The 24,426-nt window shown below is 34.8% G+C and overlaps 1 protein-coding gene and 1 long non-coding RNA gene across 5 annotated transcripts; one reads left to right on the forward strand and one right to left on the reverse strand.

Annotated features, from left to right (window-relative positions):
• Positions 1–570: 570 nt before the first annotated feature.
• On the forward strand, positions 571–24,296 carry LOC126924842 (uncharacterized). 4 transcript variants are annotated; one of them, XM_050739766.1, is made up of 11 exons: positions 571–757; positions 19,209–19,288; positions 19,653–19,895; positions 20,322–20,905; positions 21,094–21,394; positions 21,536–22,037; positions 22,266–22,424; positions 22,494–22,669; positions 22,797–23,003; positions 23,103–23,126; positions 23,258–24,296. In XM_050739766.1, the coding sequence occupies exons 3-11, from the start codon at positions 19,781–19,783 to the stop codon at positions 23,335–23,337; spliced, it is 2,148 nt and encodes a 715-aa protein (XP_050595723.1). In that variant the 5' UTR covers positions 571–757; positions 19,209–19,288; positions 19,653–19,780; the 3' UTR covers positions 23,338–24,296. The 4 variants fall into 4 exon arrangements, with proteins under 4 accessions (XP_050595723.1, XP_050595725.1, XP_050595726.1 ...); XM_050739767.1 differs by lacking the exon at positions 571–757 and adding an exon at positions 13,841–13,971; XM_050739768.1 differs by lacking the exon at positions 19,209–19,288.
• LOC126924872 (uncharacterized) lies at positions 4,946–7,098 on the reverse strand. The gene is made up of 2 exons (XR_007713736.1): positions 6,013–7,098; positions 4,946–5,945 (listed from the first exon to the last, which is right to left on the reverse strand). It is a non-coding gene; the product is annotated as an uncharacterized LOC126924872 (long non-coding RNA).
• Positions 24,297–24,426: the final 130 nt, after the last annotated feature.

The raw sequence follows: 24,426 nt of genomic DNA on the forward strand, positions 1-24,426 counted from the left end.
TTTGGTAAATGAAATAAATTTATATCATTTTAGTTATTTTCATAAAAATATAAAAATACATAAAAATTTGCAGTTTAATTATACGTACATATAAAATACTACTATACTATACTATGTAATACGGAATTTAATATTAATTAATGTAAAATGTAAATACTACAATAAATAAAGTAGCATACAAAATATTTCTTCCAATTTTCACCATATAAAAGTAATCAGATAATTAACCTCTTATAAAATACAAGTTTTTATTTAAATTTGTATGTTTTTAAACAACCAATCTACCTTGTACATTCAAATTTTATCCACGTGCTTTGTTAACTAAAACAATCTACATAAATCCATAGAAAATCTTGGTCGTACACAACAATACTATATTGACAACAAAGGACTCTCCCCGCGAGGAACAGTAATAAAAACTTAACTCGCGGTGGCATCTTTATTTACAAACAAATTCCATCGCTTGACGGCATAACCAGGGGTATGCCGAAGGTGCACGTAAGGTATTGCAAAGGTGGGCTGATGCTAGAGAGCACTCGCATTGACGTTTACGCGCGGAGAAGCGCGAGCCGGTGTGCAAGGGAGTCGTGGTCGTGGAACAAACCGGGACGCAACAGTCGCTCACCAGACTTCGTACTGGAACCATCGTGGAAGGTGTCATTTCGCTCTTTCGTGACATTTCATGATTCAAGCCTGGGATACCTGTTACAAGCCTCATCAAACGGAACGATATCTTGGTATAGTCAAGCTGTTCGGGGTGAGTGATTCCATTCACGTTTTCTTTCATTACGATCGCGGAAAACTCGGTAGCCCGGGCAACAACCCTTCGATACACCGATCGAAGTATCTCGGTACACGCGTACGGCGACCGTTGATTCTCTCGTTCCACTCGGATCTATGTGACCCCGTTTTCATCTTAAATCATAGTCAATTGTTTTTAACGGACGACATCCTCCGTGGCGAATTTTTCGCCCACTATCGTGGCCCTTAAACACAGGTTTTCTACGTGTTTTTACACGATCTTCTGCTAGTTATCCAATTGTGAACCTAGAACATGGTTTAACTAATAGAAGTGTGACGAGCGTATGATTTATGTGTACGTATTTCCTCGTTTCACGCGTGTGATTGGTTTTAACCAGTTAATGACTGATTTCTGTTAAAAAAATGTGTAATTATATTACTATCGATTTTGGTACACTTTAGTGATGTGCTTGATAGTATGTCATAATTGGAAATACAAAAATTTATGCGTACATAGTATATTATAAATATGTATAATAATAGTATGCAATGTATAGTGGAGGACAAAAGAATTTATGAAAATCACCACAATTTTAGATAACAGAGCTATAATTGACGAGAACAATTAAATTGTGACGTATATCTGTGGAATAAATGACTATTACCAGCACGGTAAAAAATTTAGAACAAAGTTAGCATTAATGTATTGTGATTATTATACACAAGTGTGACTTTTTCTTTTGTCCATCATTGTATACCATAGTACATATATATATATTATAGCATCATATTTATGTATTTATTGCCCCATCATGATAAATTTTCATTCCTTCAGTGAAGAAGTGCACCGACTGTCTTCTTTTTTCGTTACTTAACCAATTTATCTAAAATACATAATAAAGAGAATATAATAATAATGATTATAAGTTTGAATCCTGGACTCAAGAATTATCTAATTATTTTACATTCAATTATCAACTTATATAATATAATGGGTAAGAAATACGATACATTTTTCTTTGGGTAACTTCAATTGTTTACGATTATGACAATTATCCCGCCTTGGATTTCGGTATAATAATCATAATTTGTTCAAGTCCTTTTCGAATCGATTCGCGATAATTCGATTGAAATTCTACATGACATTTCATTACGTACTGGTGAAATCGTACGAGTGAGTTTGATTAGGTTATAAGGAGGACTGTACTAGCTTCCACGTACGGCATTCATATTGTTTATAATCACTTTTTCTGTCACGAGTCCCTACGAGCATGTCTTTACTCATTTACGTACAAGTTATAGGAGTCACGAGTTGATGATTTCTTCTCGATCGAAATTTCCATAATGCTTAATAGCGGAGATTGTTCGATAACCAAACTATGGATATTTATGCAATTTTATAACGAGAAACAAAAGAATAAAAAATTACGATGATTTTGATTACGAGTAATTTAATCGAGACTCTCTTGGATAACTGGATATCTAATAAAAGTATGATTTGCCGAGTTACCAACGATACGAATAACAATGAACCGACATTATGAGTAACGTGTATCAAAATGTCCATGAAAATGATCCTGCAAATACATTTGTTCTGCACGTGTTATTCTTTTTTAAGCTATGATGAAGTCTCACATTTATTTTCTCCTTTTATATATTCATGTTCCTTTTGAAACAAACATTTTATTGGAATTAATTTATAAAGTCAATAAGAATAAAGAAATTAGTAAGTACAAAGAACAGTAAATACTGAATTAGGTTATAAATATTACCTTACTTGTAAATAAGATTAAGTTGGTATCTTTTTTGATTTATTTCTTTTTTTTTTATCTCATGGGTTATTTATGTCTTTCTGTAACCCTTAAATCGACCGATGCGTCAAAACTATTGTAATTATAGCGTGATACGTATCAGTTAACAGAATTCGTAGAAACCAGTTCCATTCTTTTTATAAAGATGATATCGTGGTCGATATTTATTCGTTCTAATTGAATCTTCGCGCTATAACGATGCAAATAGCATGTCACGTTGAATCACTTGGGATACATCTTTAGAAAATTGTATACATACAGTGCTATCGGCAATATTAACATATGTAGAAGTAATTAGTAACGTTACTATAATTACAGTTTCACATCGATAACAATAGATTCTATTTCAGTCACATAAATTAAGTTTAATTACAGTTAGTCAAGAACTGACTTGATACATATACCTATATTTGATAAATTTTCTAAAAAACGCGGACATACAGAAGAAAACTTCATTCTACATTTTCAACGTATTTTCTCATGTAGATCAATCTTATGCCGATTGTCTGCTTCTGCATAGTTAAGAGTAGACAAAGTCACGTAAACATGATACCTATAATTCACGCTCAATTTTCTAAATAATTTGATGTATTTGGTTATTCTCCAACGTAATTTGGTTATTCTCGATTTTCGTCTTATTTTGAGTCATAGAATCTCGAATATAGGACCACAATGTTATATCTCATACGAAGGAGATTTGTTCGATAGAAGTTGAAATTCGATCGCGTCGTTAATAGTGGCGGAAGTTGAGAATTTCGAAACGAAATTTTAAAAAAGAGCCGCCACTAGTCTCGCTTCTTTGTTCTCTTGAAATTACGTTCTAACCTTTGTGATTTCGTATCGACCGCGAAGGGGAGTATATTCGGTTCCAACAGATGAAAAAGTCGCTTTAGGGACACGTTGGAGGACCATCAAGTTCCTCGTCACGGAAATCGTCAGAAATATCAAGGACAGAAAACACGAGCCGCCGCGACCAGCCGGAAATTAATTTAAAAAATGCGATTATCGTAGGAAAAATTATTCCGTTCCTCGAGACCGACGCCGGCAGCCACGTTCGACGGTTATTAATTAAATCTGGCTTACGCCGTTGAACTTTTTGTCAATATCTTTCCCGTTAATTACGAGTCAGTTGTATCGGGCCGACTTTACTCTTACATTACGCCGTAACACCAAGTCGGATATCGTGAAATTTGTGAAAATACCGCTGTGAAACGTTCCAGTTTCGTTAGTAGGAATTATTAAATTCATGGAGATTTTATATCCGAGAACATCGAATCGAAGAGGGTAACTGTGTTATCGTTACGCACGAATTTACAATAGCTCGAGAGCAGACAATGGTTTTTGTGGTGAAATGAATAATACAGGGGTTTACATTGAAAATCGTTCGGTATAGTTAGAATATAATGCTTCTTGCAACGAATTTAAATAAAATAATAGCAAAGACTAATTGATTGCATTTAAAAATACGTACTAATAGCATCGATACCCAGGGGACTGTGTTATATTTTATTCATGTTGAAGTGAGAGACAAAGATATTTGTAGTTGGAACGTAGGAGTCAGAAGAGGAATAAATATTCTCTATATTGTTAAATATATTTAAATATTTATTCTTTTGCGTTTCAAATAAGGTGTTATTATTTGTTATGAGGTGTACACATATAGTTGTTTAATATTTTATATTTTATTGATTGTTATACGTGGAGTGAATTGGGGGTTTTAAGATAAATCAAACAATTGAAGAATGTAATATAATGTAAAACTGAAAATTCGTTCAAATTCCGAGAGAGAAGGACTAAGTAAAATAAATATAATAAAGAATAACAAACATATTTAAATATATATAATGTGATACATATAATGGTAACATTTCGTCGAGACAGAAATATTCATACAATATCATTAATTAATACCATTAATTAATGTGTAATAAGTATTATTCCGTGTGCATCCTTTTTCAAATAACTGCATCCAATTTATCATTAATTAAGTTTTTAAGGAAATTTGGTTCTGCATTTTCCAAAATTTTTGCATCTTTTTCCAAAATTTTCTTAAGATCCTCTTTTAAATATTATATACTATTTGCGGATTAATCTTTGAAAATATTTCTGTGTTTTATTTCTGCAGTAAACCAATTGTACGGGTATTATTGTTCCTTACTATATGAAAAATTTGTTTCGCTATAGATTTAAATGAACATGGTTTCGAGCGTCTTATATTTTTAATTTTTTCTTAACATGTAAATTTTTTCACGCAGTTCTGAAGGTTTTCAACGCAAGAAAATGAAAATAATTACGAACTTGCACCCGACACACTTGGATTAAAATCGTTCTCGTTTTATTTGAGCGCGCGTGTATACGATCTCTCGGAGGTAAGGATATAAAAAAAGAATATATTTTATCGAACGAACGCGTAATAGGGAAACTTTTATTAAACTTTTTCTTTAAAATATTTGTGGAACAACTTATTAAACTCTCTTTTCAAACTGGTGGAAGTCTGAAGAGTTGTTTATTCGAGACCATCCCGACTTTCAGGGAATTCTTAATTCACCTCTCTTATACTTGCTACTAAAAGTGTAGGTCCTATTGGCTGGACACTTTAAATGTTTCTTCTAGCCGCCTTTGTTCCTTTCTTCCGGTTGTTGCCTGTGCTACCGGAAGAAAAGGAGATCTTGAAGCTTCGTCTTATTTATCAATAGCATTTTCTTTCAAGTGTGTAATTCAATTATTATAATTAGTTATTATCGTTCTTCTCGCATCTATATGACCCGAAATAAAAATTATATTTCGATGGAAATATTAAATATTATCAAAATATAGATAATACTATATTAAATACTTGGTTTTCGTATTTAACACTTCATGGAAATGTTTGGTTCTTTTATCCCCTTCAAAATTTTCAGAATACCTAGTCGTAATACTAAAATATCGAAGACATTAAAAGTATCGACCGTCATAAATAATTATACCTTTTGCATGTTTAGTCGTTTGCTTATAGATGACTGTAATAATTTACGTTAGATTACCAAAATTCAAGGTATTTAATTTTATTCTATACTTTACTTCCTGCGTAATAGAAATCGTTAGTAAAGTTCAATTGCATCAAAAGTTCCAAAACTGAGTAGTCTAACCCTAAATTGTCATGATACCAAGTAGCCCAAGCCGACACCCCAGTCGAAAGACTTAAAATCACATAATGTAAGTTTAACAAGGTCCAACCACTACAGGCGTTAATTATCTCTTATATCCTCAATGATAGGTCGAGTTGGCTGAGATCTAATTTCCGCTTAAACGGCCAGAGATATCGAATCCGTCGTAAGATGATGTACATAATTTCTCAGATAGATCAAGACGAGCGTAGTCGCGTATCGACTACCGTTACCCGTCAAAAACATTCTACAAGAAGAGTACGGTAAAATTCATTGTGCTCGGAGGCGCTGAGCGAACGTGATTTTACTTTTACCGTCGCGTGAGGGATGTAATCTTCGATCGAAGAAATTCTCTGTGAGTCCGGATTCGTTCGGATGACGATACTATACGGGTTTCTTCCTCGTTTCTTTCCATCGTTGGTCGTCTTTCTCCTTATGCCTGTCCCGTTTTCTCGCTCGAACTCGCACGCGCAACGAGGAAGACCGAGCATCGGCATGGTTCCGTTATCCGTGGTAAATACACGTCGAGCATCCTATACGTTTTGCCTCCGGTGAAAATAAACAATGTACGCGGCAGCGTACGTTACTGATCCGATCCATGCACACTGTTGCACACACGGTAATCCAAGATTTCACCCGGAAATATAATAAGGTAGGATCGTTCGAGTTACTTAAACTTCGACATTTTAACATTTAATGCCGAACTTTGCGAAGAATGACGAAATTTGTAGAGTTATTTAGGAAGGTATTCGAGCGCTTGTACCTTTCGCGAATACGTTGTGTCTCCTATACGAAACATTTGAAATTTCATTAGCACTGTAACGAGACTCGACTATTTTTGATTATATCAACGAAGTTTGAAATAAATATGAAAATGTGTGTATATGTATACTTGTAGAAGTTGCATGATATTTATACGAAAAATGATCTTATTAGGTTGTCCCAAAAGTTTCTATCATTTTATAAGGAAATAACAGATGCACATCATTTTTTATTTTATATTATTTTATTGAATTACGTATGATCCATTTTGTTTTATTACTACGAAATGCTGTGCATTTATTAGTTTCTTATAAAACGAAAGAAACTTTTGGGACAATGTAATACATATTAATAAGCCACGATATTTAGTAGGATTATATTTAGCAATAATTGTATGTTTAAGACCATTTTTCGTATAGATATCTTGCTACTTCTACAAGTATACGTATATACACGTTTTCCGATTTGTTTCAAATTTTACCATAAAAGGAATGCGAATTGCATTCATGGATTCGAGAGTCCCCCTTGCACTAATTTCGAGTACTCTTCATCTTCCTATGATTATATAAGTTAGTTTTAATATGCAAGATCATATGTTAGCAATTGTCAGAGAAGATATTGATTATTCCAACGTACTCTAACTATATTTCTCAACTATATTTCTCGATGATAGACACGTAAGTATTTCGTAATCGAATCGATAAAATTCTAATTGAAGTCGTAAATCAGCGGCAACGATAACAGATTTGGGATCCATTCTCTCAAGGTCGTTTATTTATAGGAAAGCATAATAAAGGTGGCTGGAATATTTCAAGTTGGCTTGATTATATCGAGGAACTTGGTAAAATCAATCGAATAGCTAGCTATTGTGGGAAGCGCGTATAAGGAAAAGGACATAGTTTGATGCAGTTCGACAATAAACTTCATTCAAAAGCGGAAGTTCGTTTTCAAGTGGAACAATACCAGTAACCATATGTATCACTTTTATGCCAGCAAGTATCTGTAAACATACAACTTTTTAAATTAAATTACGTTACAGTGGCTTACGAAAGTACGACTATTTGAACACATATCACAGAGAACTTTTACGAATATGCTTATTATACAAAACTTCTTGAAATTTCGTTACCACTGTAATGGAACACGTCTATCGTGATCGTATTGATAAAATTTGAAATAGCTTGAAATTTTCATCGAGACGTCTGTGAGACATATAATTAAAAAGTTGAAGAGAACGTGAAGATAAAAAATTTGTGAAGCAACAAGATGGTTCTATAAGGTTTGACAATTACAAATTCCAGTTTTATTGTTGCATATCGATTTTAAAAAAATCAATTTGATCAGTTTATAATATGCTATTATACGTAGCTGTGCTACAAAGGTTACAATCGTTGCAGTTTGATAGAAACTTCCATTTCAAATATTCTCCCCTACCACCCCAAGCGAATTTCCTGTCAAGCTACGAACGCAATATAATCTCACTGCTCTCGTAACGCACCCTTTACACCATGTATAGACGACTATGCATGTACACGGATCCAAATTACTTTGAGCAACAGTTACGATATTAGACCTCGAACGTAATAGCTTGGATCCTTCTCAGGAGCCACAGGATCCACGTTCATTAGCGGCAAGGAAGATGTAGAACAACGATACCAGACCTTAAAATTCTCGACACAGACTAACGCCATAGACGCGATATTCGTCTCTCTAGCCGGAATAACTGAACAACTGGTTTATCCTTGAGACCAGCGAAAGCACGACTGAAACACGTAAAGCGAGATCGAGCACGGTGGATCCGTTTGTCGAGCTCGGGAATCTATAGCGAGCGATGACGTTAGACGGAGGCGACGAGAGGTTGCTTTTCTTTTCGCTTCGTACGCGGCTAGACAAACAAGAGTGAGCAAGAAGGAGCGAGAGAGAAAGAGAAGCACTAGTCGAGACAGATTTTACGATCGATTCGAATTACTCATTCGTGCTGTTGCACGACTCAACGCCTAATTCAACCCCATCATCTCGCAACTCCTCACCCCTGGACCACGGTTCTCTTTCTCTCTTCTCACCCCTCATCGGTGTTTGCCGCAACCCTTCGTCCATGCAAGAAACTACAACCAGGGTTTTCGAGAGTATATTATGCAGATATGACAAATACCGTTGCGACGTCTCCCTACATGGCGATTACACGTTTGATGCCCCTAGTTTTCAACGCAGCTGTTGCGCGGCTGGCTTCCCGAGCATTGCCATAATCCTTCCGCGGATTTACATAGCAGCTCCAGCGAGTTTCTGATTACTGAGCTTTTAAGCGCGAGATGTGGTATTTGTTGATTGCCTGATTGTGTATGAAGACGATGGGATCGTTTAATTTTGATTATGAGTTAATTTAATTTGGAAAGTGTTTACAGATATTTGGATTCGATGGGGTAATTTAATTCGAAATGTTGAAATCTTCACCGATATTTGGTGATATATATATATGTATAAAGGTGTATAAAATGATTACTGCTGGTTCATTCGAAGGTAATGGAATTGTTGGTAGTGTTACCGTATTTCAAAACGATGAATTGCAGTTGTTTAGAAAAGTAGTCGAACGTTTATTATAATGAAAAGGGGCACGAATAGAGTTAATCGGATCGATCGTCACGGTAAAGGTAAATTACAAAACTCGTTTAACGATTGTCTGACGAAATTATTCGAACACGCGATACAATATCGAAATTAAAAATCAGAGAACTTTAGAATTTCCGGTGGAAGCGAACTGCTTGCATCTCTCGTTATCTGGAAGATTTATGTAACGCTCGAAGTTCCGCCGACGTTGTAAATTCTTAATAGCAGGTTAACGAACAGTGGCGATTGTTTCTCCGGAGGTAACAAGCTTGAACAACATGTAATTATCGTGTAACGTCGCGGCATATATTAATTAACACTTTCAATGCCATCAATACTTCAGTGCCGGACTATGTTTAATACTTAGCTAAAATAACAAGCATTAAACATGTCGTAAGTTTATTAATAAGAATTTCTCACAGTTCGAAGGTTTAAAAGTCCTATAATTATAAAAATACATTCTCAGGTGTAAATTTTGTCTTATTAAAAAATGGCTTCAAATCGGTTACCTTTATCAGAGATGATAAATTATAAATATATTATAAGCTTATCAAAAATAATTCCTCGGATTTCTAAACTTAAAAGTCAAGTCCTAAATTTTTAGATGTAAACCCTGTTCTGTTAAAAATAATTTTCACTCAATTGCTTCTGTTAGAAATGCCCTGGACTATTATTGCTATTAATTAACCAGCAGTAAATTAAAGATTAGGAAGTAAATATATGGTGGCATACACGTGGATAACACCTGCACGCAATGGTGACCCTTCTGTGAGAAATATCATGCGTGTCCTTCCGCCCACACTTCGCCCTAACACGACAACTTCAAGCTTCGGAATTGGGTTAATGAAATCATGGAAGCGGAAGGCCCGACAGTTCAGCTTCGTGCAGTGCTGTTAACTCTAAAGACTTAACATCGAACAAATTACCGTTGTCAAGGCTCCCTTACAAAAATACCGTCTGAAATAATTTCGATTTTATTTCATATTTTTGTTCCCAAACTTGACGGTTACAACACGCATTGCAAACTAATTTACATACAAAGCGTTCCAGATTGTTCCAGTCAGAAAAGGATATTGTGTAAATATACTATATTTTTAAATATCTCATTTGACATAGGAAATTTAAAGTTTTAAATTAAACTTTGAAAATTTCACTAATAATATTAGTTGAAATGTACGGGAGCATACAAGAGCACAAGCTAGATACAAGATCTATTTTTATGTGACATTTTTTTCCGATATGTACCCGCAAAATATACTGAGAAGGTTTGACAAACATGGGATCTTCACATTGTGTGTGTATATAAAAAAAAAAAAAAAAAAATTATTTCCACGTATCGATCCATTATTGCGACTAAAAACGTGTATTTTCTAAAAGTACAAATAAATGTGTTTCACGTAACTACAGAAATATGTAAAGCATCGAAAAATGTACGTCTGGAATGGAACATAATGAAAATTCGAAATTGCGTTCGCATTGAACGACAGTCTGAACAATAGTCTGAGTGCTGATCTAACAGAGCACCAGGTAGAGCACCAGGAAACCCCGTTGAACGTAGCGATATTCAGATTCCAAGTGAAAAAGTCATTTTCCTGGCTGGTGTTCTTGCACTGGTAAGACGTGCCATTACGAGATTGGACAACCGACAGACAGGGATGAATATGAATATCTATTGCGTGCTCTCTTGCAAAGATAATGGGTCGAACGAAGAGCACGAATAAGCGGCGGTTTCCTGTTCGAGACAGGAAGCCGCTTTCTTTTACGATCCTTGAAAATCGTCGATGAGGAATGCGACGACTCTTCGTAAATATTACTGTAATTATTCGATCAACTTTGATGGATATTTAAAATCTCCCTTCATAACTCATAACTTCCTCTTGCTCTTCAAATTTTCGAGTAAAATATATGCCAAAGATGACACGGGAATATTATAAATTTTGTTTTATTGGCTTTGCAGTGATTCTCGGACTTTTATATCTCAGACTTGTCGGTTTAAGAAACAAAGAGGATTTGCCTTTTTTTTAAAAAGGATAACGTTTTAAGAAGATTTAACATGAAATTGAAACAGAAAATCAGGCATAACAATAAGAACTTTCTCGTCTTTTATCGAGGTATGTGAGATATTTTTTGCTACTAGGGAAATACAATTAGGTCGTAAATGACCGTAGAGACGCAGCAGGGTTAATATTAGAGAGGATTCTAACGCGTAGAATATAATATAATCTTGTTAAAGAGTTAGCGAAGTTTCTTTTCAACGTGTATTTTACGAACAACGTTTTTCTTAATTATCCATGGTACGCAAGATTTATATGGAAAAATCTTATTAATCCTGAATGTTTAGTGCCACGGTATATGCTCCGTAGAAAATTTTTAAAAGAAAATTTTTAAGGAATGCGTGAAAAGTGGCGGCGCAATTAGGGAGACAATGCGAGAAATTTATCTGCGACAATAATGATAGCCCGCCGCGAGATTGTTAAAAAATTCACCCTCTTAAAAGCTCGAAGCTTCTATCGTCTTAAAAAAACGGCTTCTTTCGAAGTGTATAAAATTCTGGAGAAAAGAACGCAGCAAGGAAACATTCCACGACGAAGAATTTAGTTGCATCAATGGTATCCTATAAAAAAAAAATAAATTTTTTAAAAGCGTGTCTCGTATTTTTGATGAAAGTAAATGGCTCATTATACATTAATGATATTTATCATACTACTTTTTATATGACATTGGTAATGCTATACTGTTACTATTTTAATCTCCGTGATATAAAGAGACGAAAGTATTTATTACATTTATGTATTCGTAACGAGGTCCCGAGGGAATGAACGCGATAATTATAGTCGCATCAAACGTAAGGCTAGATTTCAAGGTGCACACAACGAACGTTGACGTAATCGACAACCTGTTCCCGATGACGTAAGGAACTAGTCGTACGGAGGTCACGCAGATACCGTAACTCAAGAAAAATCTTCGTCTATGTATCCATTTCCGAAAAAAACTTTATTCCTCCAGTTTCTTCATTTAGAACATCGCTCAAAAGTATGACGTATTTCAATAAAAAGGTAACAGCAGTGATTTCTAATTACTTCGTCGTTAATCTGTATACTTTGATAGAACTCATATACAGTTATTTTAAAACAGTCAAAGTGTATGGATGCTTTTGAGGTGTAACGTACTTCAAACATCACGATGAACTTCATTATGAAAAGATTACGATAAACTAGAAATTTATTTTTCATTTTCTTCTTTTTAATTAATTTGAATTACAGGAAGGATAGAAATATTATGATTAATGGCAACAATGTGATATTGTTCGAGCTGGAAATGGATAGTGGAGCTGTAACTGTAAAGTACGATATTCAATCACGCTATATTTGTTGTATACGCATAATCACGACCACTTCCGTTCTCCGTAATGCGGACCAGCAAAGTATTAAACGAATCCCGACCGCTTAAAAGGCGATGTTCGCACGCAACTATTTATAGCCGGGATGTATATATTTGCATTATTTGCAATGGAAAAGAATGACCGGTGTAAATTACAGTGTGAACAGTTTACGCACGTGACGAGCTTGATGATCTGCGTGAAACTCCTTAAGTATCCTTAAGAAACATCATGCACCGCCAATTAGAATTATTTACGCCATATTTGGCACACGTACTTCTCATCACTTGCACTACTTTCTCTTTCTACCCTATTAAGGATATAGAAGCGATAGATCACTGCCAATTATTCAAGATATAAGCGTAAATTATAGACGTGACTTGCAAGTATCAGTCTAAACTTGTTGACAAAAAGTTGTCATTTTCTAATTATCTAATACTTTATTACGCGATGCTCATTCATGTAGAAACATAAATTCGCATCTCTGAACGCGTTCACTTATTGGCATTAATAATTTTTTCACGCTAAAAGTTCCTGTGTATACACTCTCGCTTAAAAGTTCAAAACGTGCTATGGTTTTAAAAGAAGCAACGTCTCCCTTAAACAAATATCTTGTTTACGATATTTTATAATATCGAAGCTGTAATTAATTACATTTAAAAATAATGCTCGTAATTATATTATTTTTATTTTTCAGAAAAATGTACGAAAGAACTTTCTTTCGCTTTAAAAGCAAAGAACGCTGCAAATGTATGTACATACTACCATTCTGTTTCAATGGGAAAATTTTGTCCAATCGAATCACAACTACAAAAAGGAAGTTTTCTATAAATTACATATGTTAAACATTAAGAAGATTTTAATAGAAATACGATAATTTCATTATTAATTATTTACTTCGTTATAGGTTCTCGTAAAAAGTTTTCCACTAAACTTTTCATTCAACGCTGTTGTATGTAAGTGCGGCGAGCTTGTTACTCCGAAAAACTACTCTCTTGCAATAGGACGAGTGGAACGATCATTATGATCTTATCAGAAACGGCAAAACGAGCCAGCGTACGAGCAATTTGTACAGTTATCGCGAATCTGGACTAGACATCGACAGCCAACAAATTTCACGGTGCACTTTCTGCTCGGTGATGTTTCAGCCGCGGCCTTTGAAAACACACGAATATACGTAGAAGCAGTTTGTAGCTAGAACGAAAACATTCGAAGCTTCCATGACCTGTTGTTAACCCAGTTAGACTTGCCATTCCAGTGCACGCACTCGTTACAGTCTCCGCCACGTTTATTCCATATTCGAAAGCTGATTGCAAGATAATCGAAATACGGATCTACTGTCATAGAATCGTAATTGACACGAAGTGGAGCACTCGAAGGACAGGCTCTAGCTAGGAAGAGAGACGCTTGTCGTTGTAACTGGCGGAGACACTTCGAGAATGCCAGTCTCCGTCGCCAGTAAGCGTCGCGTCGCGTCGCGTCGGTGGAATTAAAGTCCAAGATTTCTTCGAATCGATTGGATAAACAAGTAAATTTGCTTAGCTGTTTCACTGTCTGCGTGGGTTTGGAAGCTAACAAGGAGATGGCAAAAAGCGCAAAATCTCCAATGATTTGGCTATGTGCATGCTTTTAGGCTGATGGTAAAACAGCCCCTGAAGGATTTGAATGCGTGACTCTTTGTTTTCAAGAAATTAATAAGCATTTTTTATACTTTATTTTGTATATTTCTTTAATATTAATAATATCTTTTCTTAATATTAAAGTTTTACGATCTATTTTGCTAAATTTTTGATTATTTTTTAATTTTAGTACCGATTTAGAGCTGATTTAGTCCAGATTTTATTATAATACTCCCGCGTATTCTAATGAAAACGTTTAAAACATAAGAAATTGCCGCACCAAGGACACAATTTCTCGAAGGCAAAGCGCCATGCACTGAAATCCTGTTGGGGCTGTTTCACCATCAACCTGAAGTATCGAACGCACATACAGCCAACTCGTGCGAGATTTCTCAGCTCTAGCCATCTCCTTGTAGATATGAAACAAAGGCAGATTGGGGTTTAACGACTGTTTCAAGGCTGTAGGAAGAAATAGCTTTCTGTGTTTAAATATTTGTGGTTAACAACGTCGACGGCCACGGTGGTGGTCATCGGTGACGTACGTTACTAAATTTTTTAATATGCTTGAAACAGTTGAAATGAGATATATTTCACTGACCAAAATCAAGACATTTGATCAGAAGTTAGACAAAATTAGGAAACGTTACCAAATTAAATAATTATCAATTTGAAATGTGATTATAGATATTTGAAAGTTGAAATGTGAAAGTCATATTGTGTATTTTCGAGGTATTAGATTATATGCTTTGATATGGATTTCTGTCGAACGCAACATTTGCGTACTTTATTTCATGAAACAAAAACTCATTTGCGTGAGAGAAACATAATAGCGTTGTAACGCGCAAGAGGGAAAGGGGTAGAAAATAGCCTTTAGCTTCACACGGCTTAATAATAATCGAGCTGTCAGATGTAAAAGCGAATTCCGTCCGATAAAACTGTACGCCAGTCGCTCTACTTCGTGCAATAATTCACTTATGTCTTCTTTGCGAATTGTCGAATGACTTTCTCGATAATATTACAAATGATTCATTTTCTTCGAATACGTGACTTCTCATTCTTCTTTGGAGAAGATATTTTTATGATTTTCTCCTTCTTCGTCGATGAATATTCCTTATTAATCTTCCAAGATTTTGTAATATAAATTTCTCGAATTTTTAAGTCTATTACGATAATATTTGTCAGTATAATTTCTTCCATTTTATCGATGAATATTCCTCGTTATAGTTGTTTATTTGGATTTCAGCCTCACAGTCTATTACAAAGCAGCTCATAGATATCCACTACATATATCGTACATTATAATATAAACATTTACATACATCAATACACGTTCAGACGTATACCCGGCACACGCAGATACACGCTATAATGAACTAATTTAATTTTTATTATGACTCGACTAGCATTAATTTTCTTATTTTAATGACCTTCTGTACAAAGTGGAATATGTTTCTTATTTCCTCCACGCTCCTAGTATTTAATAATTCTGAGAATTCTTTTTCCCTAACTGTTCGTGCACAAGTACTGATAGTACTGACAGCAATATTTCTCATTAAATTTTCCAAGATTTTACAATATAGATTTCCCTTGTACACGCATCATGGTGATATTTATTAGAATAATTTTAGTATCAATTTTCTATTGATATTTCCAACGTTAAAATAAACTTCACGGTCGTATATTCGTACGAACACAGATTCAGCTAGGTCCCAAAATACACCGATATTATTGTCGATCGATGACCGCGTTATCTCATCCGCGAACGTTATTTCAATTTATTGCTAAACAGTATTTATTTGTCCGATAGAGAAAGCATTGTACAGAACCAACCAGTGTATTCTAGTATCAATTTCGATCTATCGTTTTGTTAATACAGTCTTGCATTAAATCGCTATAAAAATTTGTTCTGCCTGTATCAATGATTTTCTGTATGAAATCTACAGGAGGTTGGCATGATAAGCGATATTTCCTGTTTTTACGAGCAGCAATTTCAACATTGTATGCTATTAGTCAATTCTGTATTATCCACGTTGTTCATATACAATTTGGCTTCGGACCTAAACATGTATTTGTTCATTCTTTTCAAAATTTCCAAGATACTGTTTGTAATAACATTAAAATATTAGTTATTAAAATATTGATCGTCTTAATAATTACCATACCTTTTGCTTCTACGAAATATCAACTTATTAGTTATTTGTCAAGGAATTATATCTTTGGACCTAACAGATCGTTTAATTATAAAATAACATTAATGTGAAAAAGTAAGGAAAAATGTGCTTGATACATGTTTCTCTTGTGATTTTCAATATGTAAGGGTGTTAAACGTTTATCAACGTCCGATGCTGTTTTCATCGATTACTGTAAACTAATACGTTTGCTAATCGGTCTACGACTTCCTGATTTTCTGGGTCACATGGGGTGAGTCAGCTAATCTGGTGTTATGAATCAATATCCTAGAAACTAGACGTGACACCAGACACATTTTTTATGAAGAAAGAATTAGTTGTCTTGGAAATCAATTTCTAAACAAGCAAGCTCGTTAATATGAAATTGATTGGGGATTCACTGTGTGATACAAATGGGACGTGAGAAGATGAATTAAGGTAAATTAGTCGAATTTTAAATTTGATGCAAAGGAGAAATTCGTTAATTTATATTTTTTTTCTGTATTTTGAACTTTTTGTTATAAGGTAATGTTTTATCACGTCATTACAGTTATGTTAATAAAATTTAAAATCTATTTGAGTATCGGTATAGAAGCTGCAAGATACTTATTGCAAACATATTTAGTCAAAGATTCGTATACAGTATAAATAGCCATCTTAAACGTAAATATTAAAGACAGTCCCGCCACTGACAAGATAAACATAAATAAACAAATCATAGATTTTTGCCTATCTCTATCAATGATAAAAAATATATAACTTGAGGTGCAAAGAAAAATATATAAAAATACAGAGATAAAGGATCAATTGAATTACTTTCAAAATTATCTATTCAAGATGACAAATCTGCCTTGTTACCAAAAAGTAGATGGCCCAGAAATTGAGGGAAAGTGGGGACCGCATAATTGAAGCTATATAACTATCGCGGTAATTCTCGTTTCCTTCTCGAAGGCATTAAGACGGTCGCTAACTGGTGGTAACATCCGCGAGGGAGGACAATGATTGAACGAAACGGACGGATGTTTAATTGTGAAGAGCCATGTAAGAGGATGAATGAAAGCGAGCTAGGTGACGAGGTATGCCGTCATCGTCTGATTTCTTCGTGATGATGACGTCTCCCTGTAATCGAAAGATCACTCCGATAATGCTAATTATATACGTGTCTCTTGCTGATCGTTCTTTCTCTCTTTCGCTCGAAAGCGAAAATCTTGCTGAACAGGTTCGTGGAACAAGCAAACGGTGAAAGATTATGAATCTCATAGTACAGTGAATTCTACAATTATCAGATCCTTCTGGAATAGCGATGAAGATACGATGCCAGTTCTTGTCCAGCTTCTCCTCTTTTACGAATGCTTTGAAAAATATGAATTTACATTAAAGTCCGCGGTCTATTCGTGAATTAGATTAAATTCGATGAAAATCTGTTGCGACCATATTGTATCTGTTCACCTAAATAATTCCACCCTGTCGTCGCAGCATTCAATAGCATATCTCTAATAAATTCATGTACAGTTGCATGAAATATGGGTCTCGAGCGTGTTGCATCGGTCATTGTTGACTACATGGCAGTACATGGAATGGAAGATATGTAACTATTGATTATATATATATATATATATAAAAACTATCTATAACTCTGTGTGTGTGTGTGTGTGCGTGCGTGCGTGCGTGTGTTGTGTCGCATGGTACAATACGATAGTTCTATGCATCTTATCTAACAAGTTTTGAAACATGATATTCGAAACGATCGAAAACTTTGGTTGTTACATTCGGAACGAATAGAAATCCTCGGGAGATATAGAGTTCTCAGAAGCAAGGAAATGCAATATGGAACGTGTAGTAATGCGATCAGAACGATGAGAACCTTCATCGCGAGGGTCAGTTCTTGTAAACCCGACGAAAATAAGGAAGTTGCGGATTACGAGACGTTCGTACTGGCGAAAATTGAGAATTACGTGAGAACGTTGGTCTTGAGAAAAGTAGGTTACGCGTAGAAATTTGCACCGTCCTGTTAAAACTACATATTCGTTTTTACTAGATACTTCACAGATAATTTAGAAGATTAATCTTTTGACAGAATGACAAAATTACGAGCAATTAAGAAATCCCACAAATTTCTGTATTTCTGGTATCGGATATAGAAATTACCGAGCTAGAAAATTGAAAAAATTGTTACGTTCAATGATAAACGTTATACTTCATGATTTAAAAACACGCAGTATTTATAATTCCATTCTTGCCCGCAAGCAATAAATTGAATAAATCGTGTCTTCATAATTGTAAAACACAAACCTTTTTCCTTTAGTAAGTAATTAGTAGTTTCTATTTATTGCAAATAGTATTCTTTGTCTGTTTAATAAAATTACAATATATTCCATCAAACAGATTTCGGGTAATACACCATACAAACGTATAATACAAAGATCACGTAATGAACCCTCTCATATACACACGGGAGATACAGATCAAGATAGTATCTCCTTTTATCAATAAAGGAAGCGGTTCCTTGATGAGACCAAAGAATTGATATCCTGGAAATACAGTCGTCATTTTCTTTATTTAGTCCTCGTTCATAACTCATAACTTATGAACGACGAGTTTCTACTGCGGTCTCTTTGATCGTCTTCGTGCTTCGTGTAGGAGAAGAGAAGAACTCTTGTGTATGGTCGTACAATCGAGCGGTCGGTTATTTGTATGTGAAACTTGTGTCACGATCGTCTGGCCCATGCCATCTTTGGAATGGAGTGTAATTTGCGAGTCCAGGAACGCATCCGGAAGAGTTCATAAGATTGAAGATAAATAACCGTTGTCGAAGCACTATTTAGGGGAGAGTCTGAATGGAATAGATGAAAAGGATCTTCGAGTTAAACAAAAATAATAATTACTATTAAAAATAATCGCTATTAATAATAATTTACTTATGTCAAATATTTAACTCGATTTATTCATTTATAATTTCTCTGATACTCTGATTCCAGCATCCATCCGAGGTATTTATAAGGTAGAGCACCGGAAGTTGAGCGTTCTAACGGACGGCGTTCCGCCACATCTCGATGTAGTGAGTTCAGTTTGACTACTATCTCGTTTACTAGATCCACGATGATCTGTGTGATTGCACGTCTTCGCTGGAGGAATTGAAAAATCAAAGAAACGAATCGTGAAGCCGCTATTACATTTCCGTTTAAAATGAATTGCTTATTGCTTCTTGAAAATAAATTGGTCTGTTCCGTTCAGAATAAATTGATCATTGCCCCATGGAATATTCGTACAAAAGCGTATGGTTAAGGTTCTAGGTCTATAATTTTTCAATTTATGAAACAAAATGCATAATTAAAATTGTATTTGCTAAATGCCTCCATAATAAGCAAAAAATAATAAATAATGCACCGCCTTATTTAAACAAGTTTTTCTTTTTGATTTAGACATACGTAAAAGTGGACTAATGAAAATGGAAATTAAAGGAGGGTCATCGGCATAATAGACGACCATAGGTCGTCAATCTTGAATCGTTTGTACCTGCTTTTAAGAGGAACTTTATAATATATATAACATGTCGATCACGGCGTCCACGGAGAGAATGGACACAACCAAGGACCTGCCCAAGAAGAAGTTTATTAACATCAATCTTCTCTCGTTGAAGCTACTGTTATTCCTCTTTTTTGGAGGTACATATAGAATAACTATCATGATTGGAGAACTTTATGAGAAACGGACCAAATAGTGCAATTATTATGGAATTTGTATTTATTTTGTAAATATAAAAGAAACAAAGTTCTTTAAAAGAATTTAAGTAGAATGTATTAATTAATTTTTTGCATTTTGTTGATAAAAAAAATAATTTATTATTTCATCTGCCCAAGAAAAATAATAATGTAATAAAGAATAAAAATAAAGTAAAGGAGATAATAATAGATGTGATCAATGTTATCGGACATTTCAGAACAGATGCAAATAATGATCTTGCAATCTTACCTTTGAAAGAATAATAAATATATTTGGGTTAAGATACATGTATTGCAGTATTATCCATATCTAATAAAGAAATATTAAAATATTTGCCACCAATATTGATATCATAATTATCTTTTTAGGAATGGGATGTCTCTTCCCTTTTCTTCCTTTACACATGATTGAAATGGGATTGAGCATCGACCAGATCCGAATGATCTCAATAATCTCGCCAGCAGTCGCGATCTTAGGGCCTCTGTTTGCCGCTCCAATCGCAGATAAGTTAGCAGGTCATCAAGGAAGAGGCGACAAAACTTCAACTGGTCGTTACCTCAGGGTGATGATTGCCATTGCCTGCTTCCTCTCTGCCATTTTCTATGCTTTTCTTCTATTGATTCCAACAGCTGATCGCATTGAACCTCCAAGAGAAAGAAGACCTGATCTAAAGTTTAACTGCGATCAAACAGGAGCGGTGGTGTTGCAAGAAAGATGCAAAGATGATATTTCTTGCCACAGATGGTCTGACGAAACCAGAGTTGGCCCATTGCTTCTGGAAGGATGCAATTATGCTTGTTACCCTATAGGATCAAAACGGTGGGATTCCGACAATAACGATGGTTCCACTACTTCTGGAACGACCGATTCCGATGTTATTGTTCTAGATGGCAGTGGCGAAACAACGGTGATTCCTCTCGAGAGTGAAATATACGCCCAGCTAAATGTGCAGGTAAAAAGCTGAAGCAAGTGTTAAGGAATAAAAGATAATTTTGGTAATATACGATTGATTGAGACGATGTATTGAATTTCAAAATTGCACACTTATAAAGGATAAAGAATGTGATTTATTGTGTCCCTCCAGTGTAGTTCTCAATTGTATAAAGACAGAGTAATTTAAATATATGGAATATGTTGCAGGAACAAGAAGAAACGAAGAAAACGCGAAGATTCACCATACCTGAAAGCGAACCACCTCATTTATGTTTTAAAGAGGGTGATAATGTTGTTTGTCATGTTTACACCAAATATTCAGGCAATCTAGCTATAAATGCTACTCTGAAACAAGCCTTGAACAATGAAAGTGATCGAGATTGGTGTGCATATCCTCTGGCTGAGTACTTTGCTTGTCGTATACCTCCTGAACTTGAAACCAGAATGGCAGAAATTTATCAGAGTTGTTCCATTGAATGTAGCTTAGTTGATCCATACACTCTTCCGGGTAACACTACTATTTATTACATTATTAGTAGACTGAGGATATTTATATTTAAAGAGATGAAAGCTAAATTGAAATTTGTTTGACTTACTAATATTATAACAAGTTTGAATATAAAATATAAGTAATATATATTAATTCCAGATAGCGTCCTCATAGAGAGTCAATGCCAACAGACAGAAGATTGGACCCACTTAGTATTCTGGACATATTTAGCTATTCGATCAGCTGCAGACATTTTCCCAACAACGGCTGTAGCTCTGATCGATGCAGCAGTTGTAATAGCCACCAGAGAAACATCCTGTGGACGCGGAGACGTAGGACGACAGTTGGCTTTCGGTTCGCTTGGCTTTGCCATCTTCGGTCCTCTAACCGGCTATTTATGCACTCTTATAGAAAATTTGAACTCTTTCTATTATTTGCCAATCGGTATACACGTGGTTATGATGCTTTTGTCAGCCTTGGTAGCTCTTTGTGCGAACGGAATGCCTCTCAGTCCACCGGAATGGTGGTGGCATACTAGAAGTGGCATGTTAGCACTTCCCATGAGCGCTATCAAGAGATACGGTAGTGAAACTGTCGCTCTAGTAATTGTACTGATCATTATGGGGACTTTCTGGAGCGCCATGGATAGTTATCTACCTTTGTAAGAATCATTGTGTAGTCGTTTGACACTGTTAGAGTACAGTTACAGTAAATGTATGTTCTGACGAACTGTCATCATGATGAATACGTGAAACAATCAAATATATAGATAGGTTCTTATCAATACAGAAGCTCGCGAAAGTATTCAAACAGTTGTAGATATCTTTTAAGGGATAGTTAAGATCATGTAAGATGTTTTTAGATCATACTGATAGAATATTCTTTTTAGACATCTACAAAAGTTAGGAGCTGACGAACTTCCCATTAGTGTAGCTATGACAGTCGGAGCTATTCCAGCGTTTCTATTTCTTTGGAAATCTGAACATTTAGTTGACTACTGTGGTCACAGTAACCTTCTCATCACTGCCTTCACTGTGTATATTATTAGGTAGGTAAGTTTTTTATATAATAAAATTTCTCTTGTAATTCACATATTTTAAAAAGTTGAAACTATTAGGTTTACTGGTTTAAGCCTCGTAGCAGAACCTTGGTGGTCTTTAATTTTCGAGGCTCTTGAAGTTTTCACGCTAGGTATCATGTGGGTTACCGCCATTCTTTACCTACGACATCTCGTCCCGCGTCACTTGACTGTGACTGCTCAGGCATTACCTGTGATTGCGCATTTCTGCGTTGGTATGCATTCTGAATGGAATTTTAAGATTATACTCGATGAATCCATACACGCAATTTAGTAATTTTAATATTCATCCATGTGGCATTATATATTGTGGTAATGAACGTTTTTAATAATTCGTTTCAGGTCGATGCATCGGAGCCGTGGTTGGTGCTTACATCAGCGTCAGCGGCTCTGACATCGTTGGCTCGTTAAGATTCGTTTACCGTTGTATGGCCGTCGCTGCTGCGGCTGTTGCCGGTTTATACTTCGTCCTATATCATGGCCTATTAAAACCGCGATGTCATGCACACACCATACAAAGCCCACGACAACCCCCCACTATCGTACAGGGTAGGTGGCTTTTTGATGATTTATATGTATAATTAACAATAATATTTAATTAATATTATAACTGATAATTTGAACTAACTATTCAATTTATCATGCAAGCTGCTATTAAGGAATATGAATTAAGTGAGTGGTTTTCCAATATTAATTTATTGATTCTATATTATCGTTACATTATATTGCATTTCCAATGTTTGATGATTTTTTTATTAATATGACTTCTCTTATTTCTCTTTTTTTTTATTGCTGTTTTTTAGCGATGAACGGAAATGGAAATTACACACCACTCAGGGTTTATCACAACTGTATGGGTAGAAAAGGTCAATTCCGCTATTGAAGAATTAAAGAATGAGAAAAAAGAGAGTGTTTAACGACACTATAAATGTCATGTTACGGTGCTAGTGATTAGACTGTCGTTGTTGTTGCAATTAAAAACAAAAGATTGTCATTGTTATGCGACATATGTATGGAAAGTGCGTTTATCGATGCTCAGCCTTTAGCATTTCTTTACTTTCTATCCAAACTCTTACGACGAAATTGTCAACTCTTTGATACTATCATTAATTTTCTTTTATACAAGCAATTTCTAAGAATTAATTTGCTCAAGTGTACTTCAAAATGTCGAAGCGAGATTTTACATTTGTCAATACCAAAATGAGATTAGAGAATTAGAAGGTAGAAGTACTCAGATAACGAGTGAAGCATTTTTTAAATCACTTTTTGCTTTAGTTATTTTCTTAATTTTTATACATTTATAATTGTACGATTACAATTTCTTTTGATAAAAAAAATAGAATTACTTTATATATTTTTTTTTAATTAAAAGACTCATATTTTCATGTTTATTTTTTTAATGTAAAGAACAAATTTTAAAAAATTACCTACTTAATTTTTGAGTACTTGTATCTAAACTACCAATGAATAGTAATATTGCCGGATCATTACTACTCTAAGTGTAACATTTGTAATGCTTTTTCATCATCTCAATCTTTGTATCCTTTATAGGTACACAAGTGATATATTAATATCGCGGAAAAGTTACGAATTCGTTTCGTAACTCTGTTGCGTTTCAATTCTTTGTATACTTGACTGCGATCACGTAGGTGTTACGTGTTCATAATGTATTTATAAGAAAAAATTTCTACAGACTTGTTGTATGTATCTACTGAAAAATATTTGCCTCCATGTGTAGGGTATAAGACTTTAACTGAAAGATAAAAGAAAGTAATATATTGATTTTTGGGGTCGAAATGTGTATACACACAGACGACAAAAAATAAATGAAATTAAGCAAAATCTAAGTTTTTAAATTCAAGATGCAATTGAAATTGAACAAAGAAAAAATACCAATTTTCCCAAAATTTTCTTCCTTCTGAATCTCCCCTCCCTCCAAACGAAAAACAAGCAGAAGACACTTTGCTACAGA

This window comes from Bombus affinis, chromosome 15 (genome assembly GCF_024516045.1).
Source record: "Bombus affinis isolate iyBomAffi1 chromosome 15, iyBomAffi1.2, whole genome shotgun sequence".
Classification (NCBI taxonomy): Eukaryota; Metazoa; Arthropoda; class Insecta; order Hymenoptera; family Apidae; genus Bombus; species Bombus affinis.